At 45.1% G+C, this 15,802-nt stretch overlaps 1 protein-coding gene across 13 annotated transcripts in view; it reads right to left on the bottom strand.

The window, feature by feature from the left end:
- Nucleotides 1–303: 303 nt before the first annotated feature.
- LOC119952899 (MAPK/MAK/MRK overlapping kinase-like) overlaps nucleotides 304–15,802 on the bottom strand; it is a 313,636-nt gene continuing 298,137 nt past the window's right edge. For 12 of the 13 annotated variants that reach the window (XM_038776527.1, XM_038776517.1, XM_038776543.1 and 9 more), the window contains one exon: nucleotides 13,677–14,562. Coding sequence is in view for 11 of the 13 variants with exons in the window: in XM_038776517.1 (XP_038632445.1) it covers nucleotides 14,485–14,562 (78 nt within the window). In the remaining 2 variants the exon portion in view is untranslated. Of the gene's footprint in view, nucleotides 366–13,676; nucleotides 14,563–15,802 lie in introns of those variants that run through there. The other variant, XM_038776537.1, reaches the window with a different exon arrangement.

The following is a 15,802-nucleotide window of genomic DNA, read 5'->3' as shown; positions in this document are numbered from 1 at the left end:
ATGTCTCAGCCCACAGACCAATGTGGCCGATTGAGCTACTTTGATCCATCCTGTAAATCTCCTGCTGATTCTTTTTATTTCTTGCACATTATATGTTAATTTGTAGTCAGTGCGAAAAGGTTAGTATGCTACCTTTGTGGCTCTTGAATCAGAAAAATTCCTTTCTGGTTGTTGAGCTTGCAAAGTTGGCTTCATCTGCTAAAGGACTTGGGGTGGTGAAAGACAATATAATATTTAACTAAGTTATAATTGCTTTCATAGGGAAAAGGATATATATATATATATATGTAGGTAATTACTTACTGTTCTTTCTCATTCCTTGCAAGTCCTTCAGTGTTTCCATACAAATAGGAACTACCTGAATCCTAAAGGGAAGAAAAATTACAATCAAAGAAACTCACTTTCTAACTTTGTTTCAGGCCATCTCCTCTCCTCCTGCCCCATCCACTCAGCCCCAAACTTTTGAGGCAGCCTCTAACTTCCATACAACATAGAAATAACAGGAAAGCCTTTCGCACCCAACAACAGAACTGCATTAAAAAAAGTTACTACAATGAAGATTTCTCCTACGTGACAATCCAAAAAAAGAAAAATGGCGTTCCTGACTAATGAATGGAATCATAGAATGATTACATGACAGGAGGCCAATTCGGTCTGTCATGTTTGTGTCAGCTCTTTGCAAGAAAACCTCAGTTGTTCCACACCCATGCCTTTTCTCTGCAGTTTTTTTTCTCTCTTTTGTTATATGGCAACCTGTTGCTCGTTTTACTGGAGTGTGATTAACACGCCTCCGTTTAAAGGCCGTGTGCTTAACACTACTATGGCTCTGTATGTGTAATTATGCTCGGAGTCGCCAGGTGCCGTATTGAGACACCGTCACAAGTATATCAAGGTCAGGTTCAAAGTAATAAATCCGTACACCGATTAGTAAGTCCAAATGATTGGTGTTTATTATAACAAATATAATAAATACACATGCATACGCTAAAGAGACTAACTTACTTCTAATACTAAACAACTAAATACTTATCTAGTTAGGAACAGGCAAGGTCAGGGAGCAAGGCCTTCGTCCCGTTCTTGGTCTGTAACTTTCTGATTCGCAAAGTTGTCAAGGGCTAGCAAGGTCTGGATCACGTAGCGATCGTTGTGTTGGCACTTACAGTTCGATGGCTGAGGCTCAACGGCCGGTGATGAAACTGGAGTCAGGATGCGATGTAACAGGTCTGGGCCGGAGCAAAACAATAGACCGAGTCATGTGCTTGACCTTCTCTTTATAGGTCCTAGAAGTCCGTGCCCCTTGGGGCGGGTTCTTTCACCTGCTAGGTATCGATTGGGTCTTTCCCAATCGATATCTTTCAAACTCCCCAATCTGAGGGTCGTTCCTCGATGGGTGGGGCGATCCCTACGGCTCTTTGTGTTGGTTGCTTTGGCGCCATTCTGTCTGGGCGTCTATGGAAAAGTATCCATTGATACTTAAATGTTTCTATTGTCCGGGGTCTGGATCTGGATCACCTCATTACTATGCAGATCTGATTCCCATTTGCACCTTTGGCTGAAACTCTGCACCTGGCCAGAAACTGGTTTCTGTACGTGCAGAATGCAAAACAGTCTTCTGCAAGCTGTTTGTCCTCACTATGACTGATTTTCCCTGCAGTCTTAGCAGTTCTCCATTTTGTAGCCCAGTGTCCATCTTAGATGGCTACAAACCCTTGACCCTAACAGCTGTAAGCAGTCTGGCACTTGAGAATGATGTCATCAAAAGGAGGCCTGCAGATTGTTGTGAATATCATGGGTCAATATGAAGTTTGAATCACTGTTCTCTCATCTTGTTTTATGTAATCTAGTAATAATTTATTTTTTATTCCTGTATAGATTCCCTCCTGGATGCCTTAATGTATTTCTTCCTGTGATACAAGCCATTCAAGGAATAGCTGTACATGTAAAGATTGACAAATTAATGCTCTGTTCGCTGATTACTAGGAGCTGTGCAAGATCCACTATTTCCTGTGGAAAATTAGCTAAATTTACCTTGGCATGTCCAGTCACATGTCTAAGATTGAGCTCTGCTGAGTACAACTGTTGTCTGTCCTTGGCGACCCTGGGGACCTACTGCTCCCTGGACCTGGAATTCCTGACTCTGTGTAAAGTGCCGCATTCCACGTGAGTTCACTTCAGCCACGATCACAGCGGTCTACATCCCACCCCAGGCAGAAATGAAGAAGGTGCTGGACGAATTGTAGCCAGTTATAAATAACAATGAAACAGAACACCCGGAGGCCTTGTTCATCGTGACCAGGGACTTCAATAAGGCCAACCTCAAGAGTGTACTCCACCAACATATCTCCTGCCCCACCAGGGGTGACAACACTCTTGACCACAGCTACACAAAAATCAAAGGCGCCTGCCGATCCATCCCCTGACCGCTCTTACGGTATACAAGCAGAAACTGAAATGGGAGAATCCGGTTAAGAAGGTCGTGCAGTGCTGGCCTGCGGCAACAGAAGAGCTCCTACATGACTGGTTGGAGTCAGTGGACTGGTCCATATTTAAGAAATCAGCGACTAACCTAAATGAGGAAGCCACCACCATCACATACTTTATCAGCAAATGTGTAGACGACTGCGTTCCAAAGAAAGTAGTGTGGTAGTCACCATTAGCTGTATTATAGTAAGACACGTATACTAGAGGTACATGGGCAAATCCCTGCCTGCTGGCTCCGCCCAGTAGGCAGCGTATAAATGTGTGTGGTCGTCGGTGCTGCAGCCATTCGGGTAGCAGCTACAGGAGGCACTACATCTTTGCTCAATAAAGCCTCGATTATTCCACTACTCTCGTCTTTGTGATAATTGATGGTGCATCAATTTATTGAGCAAAGATTTTTAAAACGATGGCTCTTCGCATCAAGCCTGATCGCCTGCAGCTGAGCCCTCAAGCAGCCAACGCTACGTCCGCTTTTGACCACTGGCTAGCCTGCTTCGAAAACTACGTCCGAACATCCGCTGAGGAACCCTCGGACACGCAGAAGCTCCAAGTCCTTTATTCACGGGTGAGCCCTGACATTTTTCTCTCATCCGGGATGCGCCCACTTACTCCGAAGCGATGGAGCTCCTGAAGGGACATTACGTTCGGCCAGTCAATCAACTATACGCCAGGCACCTCCTGCCCACGAGACAGCAACTCCACGGTGAGTCCCTAGACGATTTCTGGCATGCCCTGCACATCCTGGGGAGGAACTGTGACTGCCGGACAGTTTCGGCAGTCCAGCACACAGAACTTTCAATCCAAGGTGCCTTTGTTACGGGCATGAGGTCTGCGTACGTCCGGCAGCGCCTACTGGAAGGGGGTACGATTGATCTTGCGGGAACTAGGCAGCTCGCAAACCCGTTAGAAATGGCCTCCCTTAATGTCCAGTCGTACGCCCCTGACCGCGCGGCACTTTCATGGGCATCGTGGGCCCCACCAGCTGCCGACACCAGCTCATCGCAAGCCTGTGCTGCGCAGCAGCCAGCCAACTCTGGGGGGGCCCCCCCGAGTGCTATTTTTGCGGGCAGAACAAACACCCCCGGCAGTGCTACCAGGCGCGGAGTGTGACCTGCAACGGATGTGGAAAGAAGGGACACTTTGTTTCTGTTTGCCAGGCCCAGTCGGTCGCCGCTGTTTCCAGGCCCAGCATTTCTACACCCCCCATGTGCGACCCAGGTATGCCGCCATTTTCCTCCTCGCAAGCCACATGCGGCCCATGGGCGCTGCCATCATCTTCTCCGCAGGTCACGTGCGGCCCGTTGGCGCCGCCATCTTTGATGCCGTCCGGCATGGGCGCCCCGTGGGCACCGCCATCTTCGGTGCCATTTTGGACGGCGCCTTCTAGGGCCCGACCCCGACCACATGTTGCCCCCTCATGGAACTCCCCCTCCCCCACTGCCCCAAGGCATGAAACAATGCCCGGGGTTTTTCTCCTACTATGCCCAGTGGGTCCCTAATTATGCGGACAAGACCCGCCCACTCATTCAGTCCACAGGCGCCCTGCTCATCTGGCCATTCATCGAATGCCGCTATCTCCACCACCGCTGACCAGCCCGGGACCTCCCAGCATCCGCCTCGATCACTTTGGATCAGTCCCGGCCCCGCAACCTCGCGACCGCAACAACGACGGTGAAAATCGATGGGCACGAGATGACCCTTAAGGTCGATCCACCTTCCTTGTTTGTGAACCTCACCCCGGATTGCAAACCTGTCACCACCAAGAGCAGACGGTACAGTGCGCAGGACAGGACCTTCATCAGGTTGGAGGTCCAACGACTTCTGCGGGAAGGAGTCATTAAGGCCAGCAACAGCCCCTGGGGAGCTCAAGTGGTAGTAGTAAAGACTGGGGAGAGGCACAGGATGGTCATTGACTATAGTCAGATCATCAATCGGTACACACAGCTCGACGCGTACCCCCTCCCACGCGTATCTGACATGGTCTATCAGATTGTGCAGTATCGGGTCTTTTCCACAGTGGACCTGTAGTCCGCCTACCACCAGCTCCCCATCTGCCCGGAGGACCGCCAATACACTGCATTCGAAGCAGATGGCCGCCTCTATCACTGCCTTAGGATTCCCTTCGCCGTCACTAATGGGGTCTCGGTCTTCCAACGTGAGATGGACCGAATGGTTGACCGGTACAGACTGCGGGCCACCTTCCCTTACCTAGATAACATCGCCATCTGCAGCCACGATCAGCAGGACCACGACGCTAACCTCCTAAAATTCCTCCAGACCGCCAAACTCCTTGACCTCGCGTACAATAAGGAGAAATGCGTGTTCCGCACCAACCGCTTAGCCATCCTTGGCTACGTCGTGGGAAATGGGGTTCTAGGGCCCGACCCTGACCACATGTTGCCCCCTCATGGAACTCCCACTGCCCCAAGGCATGAAACAATGCCTGGGGTTTTTCTCCTACTATGCCCAGTGGGTCCCTAATTATGCGGACAAGGCCCGCCCACTCATTCACTCCACAGTTTTTCCCCTGACGGCTGAGGCCCGCCAGGCCTTCAATCGCATCAAGGCAGATGTCGCCAAGGCCACAATGCACACAGTCGACGAGTCCCTCCCATTTTCAGGTGGAGAACGATGCATCGGACGTAGCTCTGACCGCCACCCTCAACCAGGCGGGCAGGCCCGTACCTTCTTTTCCCACACCCTCCATGCCTCTGAAATTCAGCACTCCTCCGTCGAAAAGGAGGCCCAAGCCATTGTGGAAGCTGTGCGACATTGGGGGCCTTACCTGGCCACTAGGAGATTCACTCTCCTCACTAACCAACGGTCGGTTGCCTTCATGTTCAATAACACACAGCAGGGCAAGATCAAAAACGACAAGATCTTGAGGTGGAGGATTGAGCTCTCCACTTATACTTACGAGATTTTTGTATTGCCCGGGGAAGCTCAACGAGCCCCCTAACGCCCTATCCCACGGTATATGTGCCAGCGCACGTGGACCAACTCCGGGCTCTGCACTATGACCTCTGCCACCCGGGGGTCACCCGGTTCTTCCATTTCATTAAGGCCCGCAACCTGCCCTACTCCATTGAGGAGGTCAGTACTGTCACCAGAGACTGCCAGGTCTGCGTGGAGTGCAAGCCGCACTTCTACCGGCCAGATCGAGCGCACCTGGTGAAGGCCTCCCGCCCCTTTGAGCGCCTCAGCATGGATTTCAAAGAGCCCCTCCCCTCCACCAACCACAACACGTATTTTCTGAACGTGGTCGATGAGTACTCCCGGTTCCCTTTCGCCATCCCATGCCCCGATATGACTTCTGCCACGGTCATTAAAGCCCTCCACAGCATCTTCACCCTGTTCGGTTTCCCCACCTACGTCCACAGTGGTCGGGGATCCTCTTTTATGAGGAGTGAGCTGCGTCAGTTCCTGGTCAGCAAGGACATTGCCTCGAGCAGAACGACCAGCTCCAACCCCCGGGGAAACGGGTAGGTGGAGAGGGAGAACGGGACGGTCTGGAAGGCCGTCCTGCTGGCCCTGAGGCTATAAATCTCCCAGTCTCCCGCTGGCAGGAGATCCTCCCCGCCACACTCCACTCCATCCGATCGCTCCTCTGTACCGCGACTAACGAGACCCCTCATGAATGTCTCTTTGCCTTCCTCAGGAAGTCCACCTCCGAGGTCTCGCTCCCAACATGGCTGACAGTTCCTGGGCCCGTCCTCCTTCGCAAGCATGTGCGGACCCATAAGTCGGACCCTTTGGACGAAAGGGTCCACCTCCTACACGCGAACCTGCAGTACACCTACGTGGCACACCCCGATGGGCGCCAGGACACAGTCTCCCTCCGTCACCTGGCACCCGCTGGATCTCACGGCCACCGACCTGACATTCATTCTCATTCATTCACCCCTGCGCCACTCACCCTCCCCCCAGCAAACCTCACCGCAGCCCCCGCCCCTGGAGGATCTATCCTCCCATTGGTTCCACTCAGGGGTGACGAAGACGAGGACAATACACTCCCGGAGTCACAGGTGACCAAGTCGGCGCCCACATCTTCACCATGACTGAGACGATCACAGAGGAGGGTCAAGGCCCCCGACAAACTGAACTTGTAATTCTTTTTTCCACCACCCGCGCCGGACTCTTTTTTTTTTAAACAGAGGGTGAATGTGGTAGTCACCACTAACAGTATTATATGTATTACGGTAAGACACGTATAATAGAGACACATGGGTAAATCCCTGCCTGCTGGCTCCGCCCAGTAGGCGGTGCATAAATGTGTGTGCTCGCCGGTGCTGCAGCCATTCTGGTAGCAGCTACAGGAGGCATATCATCTTTGCTCAATAAAGCCTCGATTATTCCACTACTCTCGTCTTTGTGGTAATTGATAGTGCATCAAGTAGTACGTACATTCCCCAACCGGAAACCATAGCTTAATCAGGAGATTAACAGTCTTAGACTCTCCTCAGTTGTGGAAAGGCTTAAACTACAAAGCGAAGCCGAGCAGAATCTCCGACAGCAGCGCACCCCTCCCTGATGAACTCAACGCATTCTATGCTCGGTTCGAGCAGGAAACCATCAAACCTCTGTCGACACACCCACACCCACCATCACAGCTTCCAAAGTCAGATCGGCCTTCTTGAAAGTGAACCCTCTGAAGACGATGGGTCCCTGGTCATACACTCAGTTCCTGCGCAAACCAGCTGGCAGATGATTTCGCGAACATCTTTAACCTGTCCCTAGTCAGTTCCGAGGTCCCCACCTGCTTCAAGACCACCATCATACCGGTGCCAAAGAAGGACCAAGCAACGTGCCTCAATGACTATCTTCCGGTGGCCCTGACATCGATACGTAATGAAGTGCTTCGAGAGGTTGGTCATCAGGCACATCAACTCCACATGCATAGATGCACTGCAATTCGCATATTGTCACAACCGGTCCACAGCAGACGCCATCTCCCTGGCCCAACACTCATCCCTGGACCATCTCAACAACAACAACTCCTACATCAGACTTCTATTTATTGACTACAGCTCCGACTTTAACACCATAATCCCAGCCAAGCTCATATCAAAGTTCCAAAACCTAGGACTTGGCTCCTCACTCTTCAACTGGATCCTCGACATCCTGACCCATAGACCACAATCAGTAAGAATAAACAACACCTCCTCCATGATAGTCCTCAATACCGGAGCCCTGCAAGGCTGCATACTCAGCCCCCTACTATACTCCCTATACACAAGACTGTGAGGCAAAATTTGGTCCCCACTCCATCTACATGTTTGCTGATGACACGGCCGTAGTGGGTCGGATCTCAAACAGCAATGAGTCAGAATACAGGAGGGAGATAGAGAACCTAGTGGAGTGGTGCACTGACAACAATCTCTCCTTCAATTTCAGCAAAACTAAAGAGCTGGTCATTGACTTCAGGAAGCAAAGCACTGTACACCCCCCTGTCTGCATCAACGGGACCAAGGTGGAGATGGTTGACAGCTTCAAATTCATAGGTGTGTACATCATCAAAAATCTGTCCTGGTCCATTCGCATCGAAGCTATGACTAAGAAAGCACAATAGCGCCTACAGTTCCTCAGGAAACTAAGGAAATTCGGCATGTCCACATTGACTCTTACCGACTTTTACAAGTGTACCATAGAAACCATCCTATCTCGCTGCAGCACAGCCTGGTATGGCAACTGCTCAGCCCGAGACCGGAAGAAACTACAGAAAGTCATGAACACCGCCCAGTCCATCACACAAACCCGCCTCCCATCCATTGATTCTATCTACACCTCCCGCTGCCTTGGGAAAGCGGGCAGCATAATCAAAGACCCTCCCACCAGTCTTACTCATTCTTCCAACTTCTTCCATCGGGCAGGAGATACAAAGTCTGAGAACACGCAGATTCAAAAACAGTTTCTTCCCCGCTGTTACCAGACTCCTAAACGACCCTCTTATAGACTGATGGACTGATCTGATCTCTTCACACATCTTCACTCGATGCCTGTGTCTATATATTTACATTGTGTATTTTATGTTTGCCCTATTATGTATTTTCTTTTCATGTATGGAATGATCTGTTTGAGCTGTACGCAGGACAATGCTTTTCACTTCACCTCGGTACAGGTGGCAATAATCCAATCCAATCCACGTCTTGATTTAACCCTCTGAAACCGCTGTGCAGATTGATATACTAATCTTTATTTGCACAAATGTCAGGTTTTCAGCATGATGATTTGATAGAGTATTCAAAATCATGAAGGGTCTTGACAAAGTAGGTAGGGAAAACTGTTCTCATTGTTGGAAGGATTGAGAACCAGAAGGCACGGACTTAAGGTAATTGGCAAAAGAATCAATAATGACATGAGGAAAAACTTTCACAAACAGTGAGTGGTTAGGTTCTGGAATGAACTGCTTGAGAGTGTGTAGTAGATGGGCTCAATCAAGGCATTCAAGAAGGAATTGAATATATGAAGAGGAAGAATGTGCAGGACTACAGGGAAAAGTTAGGGGAGCGGCATTAGGTGAATTGCTACTTCAGAGAGCAAGCACAGACGTGAAGGGCCAACAGCCTCTTCCTGTAACTATTCCGTGTAATGTCATCATAGACTACTAATGATGGTCTAGCTAGTTCGTAGGGTGAGCTACTGTTGCATTATTCTCTGGTTTGTATTTTGAATATACTCTCCTGATAGCAGTTTTGTAAGCAAAGAACCAAAGTCCCACAAACTCGAACTGGTTAACATGCCATGGAGGGAGGGTGGCGTACTCTCCCTATATGCAGTGAAAGGGTTGGCCGTTGCTAGTAGCAAGGTGTCAAACACTGTCTGATTAAACAACTACTTGGGATGAAGAAAATTTAGTTGCATTGAGATATGGGAAAAATCAGTTGTATGCATAGATATGACTGTTAAGAGATCCAAGTCAATTACCAATGCGAAGTCTTAATATGGATCAGGTACTTTGAAATATATACCCACTATTTGGAAAATTCTATCTATAAACAAGTCTTGCATAGCTGCAGTTGGGATTTCCAACCATTGGTGGGTCTCACTCATTGGAATAAGAGACATGGTCTTGAACAGCTTTTCTCAAGCAATTTTGCTGACAACACATGACCAGTTACAAGTTTAACTGAAGTAATTCCTACTTTTCAATATGGATGCAAATAAACAAAGGAATTTGATTTTTAAAAATTCTCAAAACTAAGCTCAAACTGAATAGAAGTTCTTGGGTTCAATCTTGCAAAGGTGAACAAAAAGATATTTTCTGTGACATTTATCCAGTGACATGCAGCATTGTTTTAACTTGACTGATCTGTAACCAACAATGACTAGTCAATCATCCTTATAATCAAAATCAGCCACAACGATACCTAAATTAATGCAATCTAATAAATATCTATGCAATGTAATATATAAAATGAACAGAATAAACCTACATTAGAAACTATTATATAACATTGCATGCCCTCATGCAATGTTCACCGAGCCCTCATCCACATTTGCTTTGTTCATTGAGAGTTTAGCATTTAGGCCAACTAGCTCAATAGTTAACAGTAGTGGTTCTTGCATCTAGTTTACTGCAATTGAGAAGCTGATTTATCTGGTAATCTATCCTTGCAAAGGTACATAATGAGAATTAAAAATTTTCTAGTTGCAAGTATCTGTATATTGAATGTAAATATAATATCAAAATGCATAGTCCGATTTATTTTGAATGGTGCATATCAAATAAAGCAGATTTTGCTCACCAGATTTTAATATAACTAACATTTATTAACTATCAAATCAAAATTTGAAGTACAAAAGTTAAGCAAATGCTGTAAATTACAATCTAATTTATACATTCAGCAAAATCTTCAATGGACCAATAATTATGAAACTCAAATGGAAAAATTAAGTCTGATAATTGGGCAGAGTTCAATCTGAGAGTGGTAAGTTCTGTCACCTTTTGTCTACTTGTGTCACTGTCTGTATTGCATCACTGTTGAATCAATTTACTATCCACAAGGAGGAACAAAACAAATTAATTTTTCTATCCATATACTGGAACTCTAGAACTGTTGAACAGAAGCAAAATTCCACTTTAATCCTATTTTGAAGTAGAAATTGTCACACGTTCAATATTATTTTCAAATATACAACTGGCATTATCCCAAAAAAATGTGGAGCTCAAAATTTAAGACCATATACAATAGGAAAATACACTTAAGACTCCAGTTCCAAATAAAATGAACCACTTTGATCTTCATATTTTAAAAATGAAACCAATTCAAAAATTGTGACTACAGTTCAGTTCCCTTTTGAAAATTGCTACTGCAACTACTTTGCCACCCTTTCTGAATGTACATTACTGATTATCACGAATTGCTACTTAAATAAAAATCTCATCATCCCTCTGGTTCTTTTGCTAATTATCTTAAATCTGTGTCCTCTGGCTGTTCACCCCATCACTCTTGATTTATACGGTTTTTTAAAAATGCTCTTGGGTTTACAGTTATGTCCAAGCTTGTTATCTTTAAGTGTATTTAAACCTCTCTTACTCTTCCAACTTTGATCTCTGCAATTTGAACCCTGTGAACATTTTAGCCAATTAGATTGATATGTACAATTGACTGATTTTTTTCCCCCTTAAGATTGTTGGGCATTCTTGTTGAGTATAAATTATAAAATCTCAATCTTCCTGGACTGAAGTTTTTACTGTAAATGTTTTTTTTATGATTTATACTGCACCAAGTTTACCTTCAATGGTTGTCATGCTTTAAGATTGGTTTATTTATGATGCTTTTATAATTCTAGCTTAAAACTTATCTTCCTCTAATTTAACGGCTCTTTTTTGATGAAAGAAGATCTTGCTGCTTTCCATTTGCTTTACCAGGCAAATTGGGAGAGGCTTGCAGAATATCTGTCATTACCCCTGACAATGACGAGAGTCCTGCAGATTTTAAAAAATGTTTATTCCTTATCTGGATTTTACGTGGTGTAACGTGATTTTGAAAATTACAGCCTTGACTTCTACTTGCATAACTAAAGAACCAAGTTTGAGATGTAAAGTGGCCATTTTCTTCAGATCAATAAATTGTGTCTTATGAAAAAGAGAAAATACTGGAAATACTCAGCAGAATAGGCAGCATCTGTAGAAAGAGAAGCCAAGCTAATATTTCAGGTCAAATATCTTTTAGGAATTTTGAAATCTAATGCTCTCCTTCACCATTACCTCCTTTGATAGCTCCAGGGGGCGATTCTCCCAAATGGAGCCCAAGTGTTCGCCCCGTCGTGAACGCCGTCGCGTTTCACGACGGTGTGAAACGGGCCTGGGTACGACCTAATCTTTCACCCACAGGGGGCCAGCAGGCGCTCGAGCGGTTCACGCCGCTCCAGCCACCCTTCCCGGTGCCAAATGGGCGCTGTGCCAACCCGTGCATGCGCAGTTGGGCCGCGCCAACCTGCGCATGCACGGGGGACTTCTTCTACATGCTGGCCCCGACTCAATATGGCGTTGGTGTTCAGGCGCCGGCCGTGCTGGAAAGTAGGCCCGCGGTGGGGTGGGGGGGGGGGGGGGGGGGGAAAGAGGCCGGCCCGCCGATTGGTGGGCTCTGATCGCGGGCCGGACCACATTGGAGCGCCCCCCCCCCCCCCCAAAGAGATGGAGCGCCCCCCCCCCGACCGTTCGCGCAGAGTTCCTGTCGGCAGCGACCAGGGGTGAACAGCGCCGGTGGGACTCTGTCGTATCCGCTCGGCCCATTCTCCGCACCTCGGAGAATCATGCGCCGGCATCGGGGCGGGCGGTTGTGGCGATTCTCCAGACCGGCGCGGGGCTCGGAGAATCGCTCTCCCCCCCCCCCCCCCCCCCCCCCCCCCCCCCCAGTGTCTCTAAATTGTTAGACTGCTTATCCAGCGTCCAATACTGGGCATGTAGAAATTTGCTACAAGGAAATATTGGGAAGACTGAAGCCATTAGCCATCGTCTTTGGTCATCTGTATCTTTGCGTTTGACTCCATCCCTTCAACAACAACTATCGAAGGCTGATCCCAGACTGTTCACAATGTTGGTGTCCTATTTGACCTCTTGTATCCTGGCCACATACCCACACATCACTAAGACCTCCATTTCTCCCTCCATAATTGCCCAATTATATCTTTGACTCTGCTCCTCTTCTGAAACTGTCATCCATGCCTCTGTTATGTCTAGACTTGACTAATCCAAAGAATTCCTGACCAGCCTATGTTCTACCCGCCATAATGTCATCATGTCATCCAAACTTCTGCTCGTGTCCCAACTCTACAAAAGCCCATTCACCCATCACTCCTTTTTTCTGCTGACAGTTTTTAAAATTTTCATTCTTGTTTTTAAATCTCTCCATGATCAATCTCTGTAATCTCCCCCAGCCCTTTAAACCTCCAAGCTATTTACACTCCTCCAATTCTAGCATCTTGAGTATCCCTGATTGTAATTACTGTACCATCGGTAGCTATGCCCTCACCAGCTAAGGTCTTAGCTCTGAAATTCTCCCCGTAAAACTACCTATCTCCCCTCTTATAAGGCACTTCTTCAATCCAGCTCTTTGACCAAGCTTTTGTTTATCTGTCCTATCATTTCCTTATGTGACTTAGTGTGAAATTTTGTTTGATAATGCTCCTGCGAAACATCTTGGGGCATTTCACTACGTTAAGAACTTTATATACATAAAAGTTGTTTTGCTGCGGAGTTCAAAAATATTACGTAGAAATAGTACACAAACTATATTTTAACATTATACTAAAATACAATGAAACATATAACATTGTTTATTAAATTGATTTTTTTCCAAATATATTTGATAAATACCAAAATGTTACTTAGAAAATACAATGATTGGTCTGGTATTTTAATTTTACTCTATAATTCTGTAAAATGTTAAATATTTCACACGAGAATGTAGAGAATGTAGTAAATAGTCACAGTGGCTTCCCATTAGCTTTGGAATCATGCATGTAGTTGAAAAACAAACCTACCACAGGAAGTATGCTTCCATGCAATTCACAGCCACTGTTCATTCCACAAAAACATTTTTGGTATTTTTACTTTATCTTCAGCCTATTTAAATTGTCAATGGCAAATGTAGCAAGCTAGCTTTGTTTCTCTCAAACAAGGAGCCAAAAATGAAAAGAATATATATCAGGTGAGAGAAATATGTACTCACTGAAGAGCAAATTCCAAAGAAGGTTCAACCATTTTATTGAACTCTGATATATTTGTGTTGTCTATAAAACAAATTATATGGTTGCAGTGTAAAGTAAGCTCCATTTTATTTATTACTGATTGTAATTTTCAAAATAAAACTGTAATTTAATAGGCTAGAAAAATAATGTTGAGATTACAATCTATTAAAATGCTCAATGTAGAAACTTTGGCCTAAAGAAAATCAAAGATCTCTTTTTGCACAAAGTTATAAATTTGTAATATTTCCATGAAAATACACAACAGTATAAAAGTTTTTATGAAATGAAGTGAGTAAAATTCCACTCAAGTTGATTGATGTTAGAACTGATAATGACACAAACTCTGGATCCCATTTGGGGAGATTGGAGAAGAAAAGCATATTAACCCATGTCTTCAGCTTTAGATCAGTTAAGTAAAATAACTTTATCCATTAACAGGAACTCGTGTCTTGGGTTAATTCCATAACTAACTGAAACTTGTTACATGTTATTAAAATGCCAATTTTTTTCAGATCAACATATCAAATGTCAAATTTTTTTGGCTTGTTCCAATTTTTTCAGCATGAGCTTTTAACACACGACCTTCCAGTATCAACGGAATGAACATTTGATTGTAGTCCTTAGCTAGTGTGTCACTTGATTAAAAACTGAAGTTAGGAATAAGGCACAAACTCGATGACTGATTGGCCTGTAGTCTAGTGGAAGACAGTTTAAATATGGTCTCTTACAACTTTTTTTTAAAAAACATTACAAGAGCTTTGATGTGAAAAGGAATGGTTATTGAATATTCTTGGATTGTAATTGTTCTCAGTAGCCATCACTTTTTCTTTCTGTCGAAGAGGGTATATTGTAACATTTTGTGGTAGGTTTCCGTTGTCCTGGACACTACAAATAAATGAAAACTTAAGAATGAATATGGAAAAGTAGTAACACTATCAACTCAACTTGTTTCTCTGACATCCAATTCAAAATATTAAAATTGTATTGTAAATATTATGCATTATAAGCAAAAGAATAACCATTTAAAAATGTTATCAAGCTACTATTCTGAAATGTCAAACTGTTCATTTCAATATTAGTTTGAACATAATGCATTTCGAAATTGCTATGCAAAACAGGTGTACTTAGTTTAAATAGAACTTTTGATCAAATGATTTTCCTATGTTATAGTGAATATCACAAATAAAGAAAGACCACATATTTTTCAATTTAAAAACATTCAAGTGCCATATCATGCTCTTATGCCAACACATACCATGGGTAAGGAAAGCTATGCAACCCTGGAAATTGAATTGTGTTTGATTGGAAGTGATGCATGTTTGTAAGTTTTCCAATGAAAAGGGAGCAACGAAAAAGCAACAACTTGCACTGCTATCACACCTTTAATAACACAAAGTAGGGTTTAAGGGTGGTCTTAAAAGAGGAGAGAGAAGTACAGTGACAGAGAAAGGGAAATCCAGTGCTTGAGCCTAGGTAGGTTAAGGCACAGCCACCAAAGATTGTGCAATTAAAGAATGGGATGTGTAAGAGGGCAGATTTGGTGGAATGTGGAGATCTTGGGGAGTTTTAGAACTGAAGTAAGTTGCAAAGATGGAGAGGGTTGAAACACGAGGGATTTAAAAGCAAAGATGAGATTTCAAAATCATTGATGGATTATGGGCAATGAGCACAGGAGTAATGAGTGACCTTTTGGAAGTTAACAAAATTACAGATGAGCTCAAAGTTAAACTGCAAGATTGGAAGCGAGCTAGGACAGCACTGGAATTGACAAATCTGGAACTTACAAAGCCTCAATGATGCTTTCATCAGAAAGAGAAACGTGACCTTGGGTGATGTTATGGAGGTGGAATTAGACAGTCCTGATGACAGAAGCTCAGTTCTGGATCAAAGAGAATGCCAAGGTTGCAAACATCTAGGTCAGCTTCAGACAGTTGCCAGGAAGAGTAAGGCTAGGAAATAGAATTTAAGGTGGGCTGAAGAGAACAGCCTTGATCTTCCAAATATTTGAAATATCTGTTCATCTAAAATTGGATGTCAAGCAAGCCACATAACAGATCAGAGGTAAAGGAGGGGGAAGAGGGGATCTGGTGCAGTGGAGCTGGGTGTCATGTGGTACTACTTTCAG

Source organism: Scyliorhinus canicula, chromosome 2 (genome assembly GCF_902713615.1).
Source record: "Scyliorhinus canicula chromosome 2, sScyCan1.1, whole genome shotgun sequence".
In the NCBI taxonomy this organism is placed as follows: Eukaryota; Metazoa; Chordata; class Chondrichthyes; order Carcharhiniformes; family Scyliorhinidae; genus Scyliorhinus; species Scyliorhinus canicula.
Note: the sequence above shows the minus strand (reverse complement) of the source record. Positions and strands in the feature narration are given on the sequence as shown.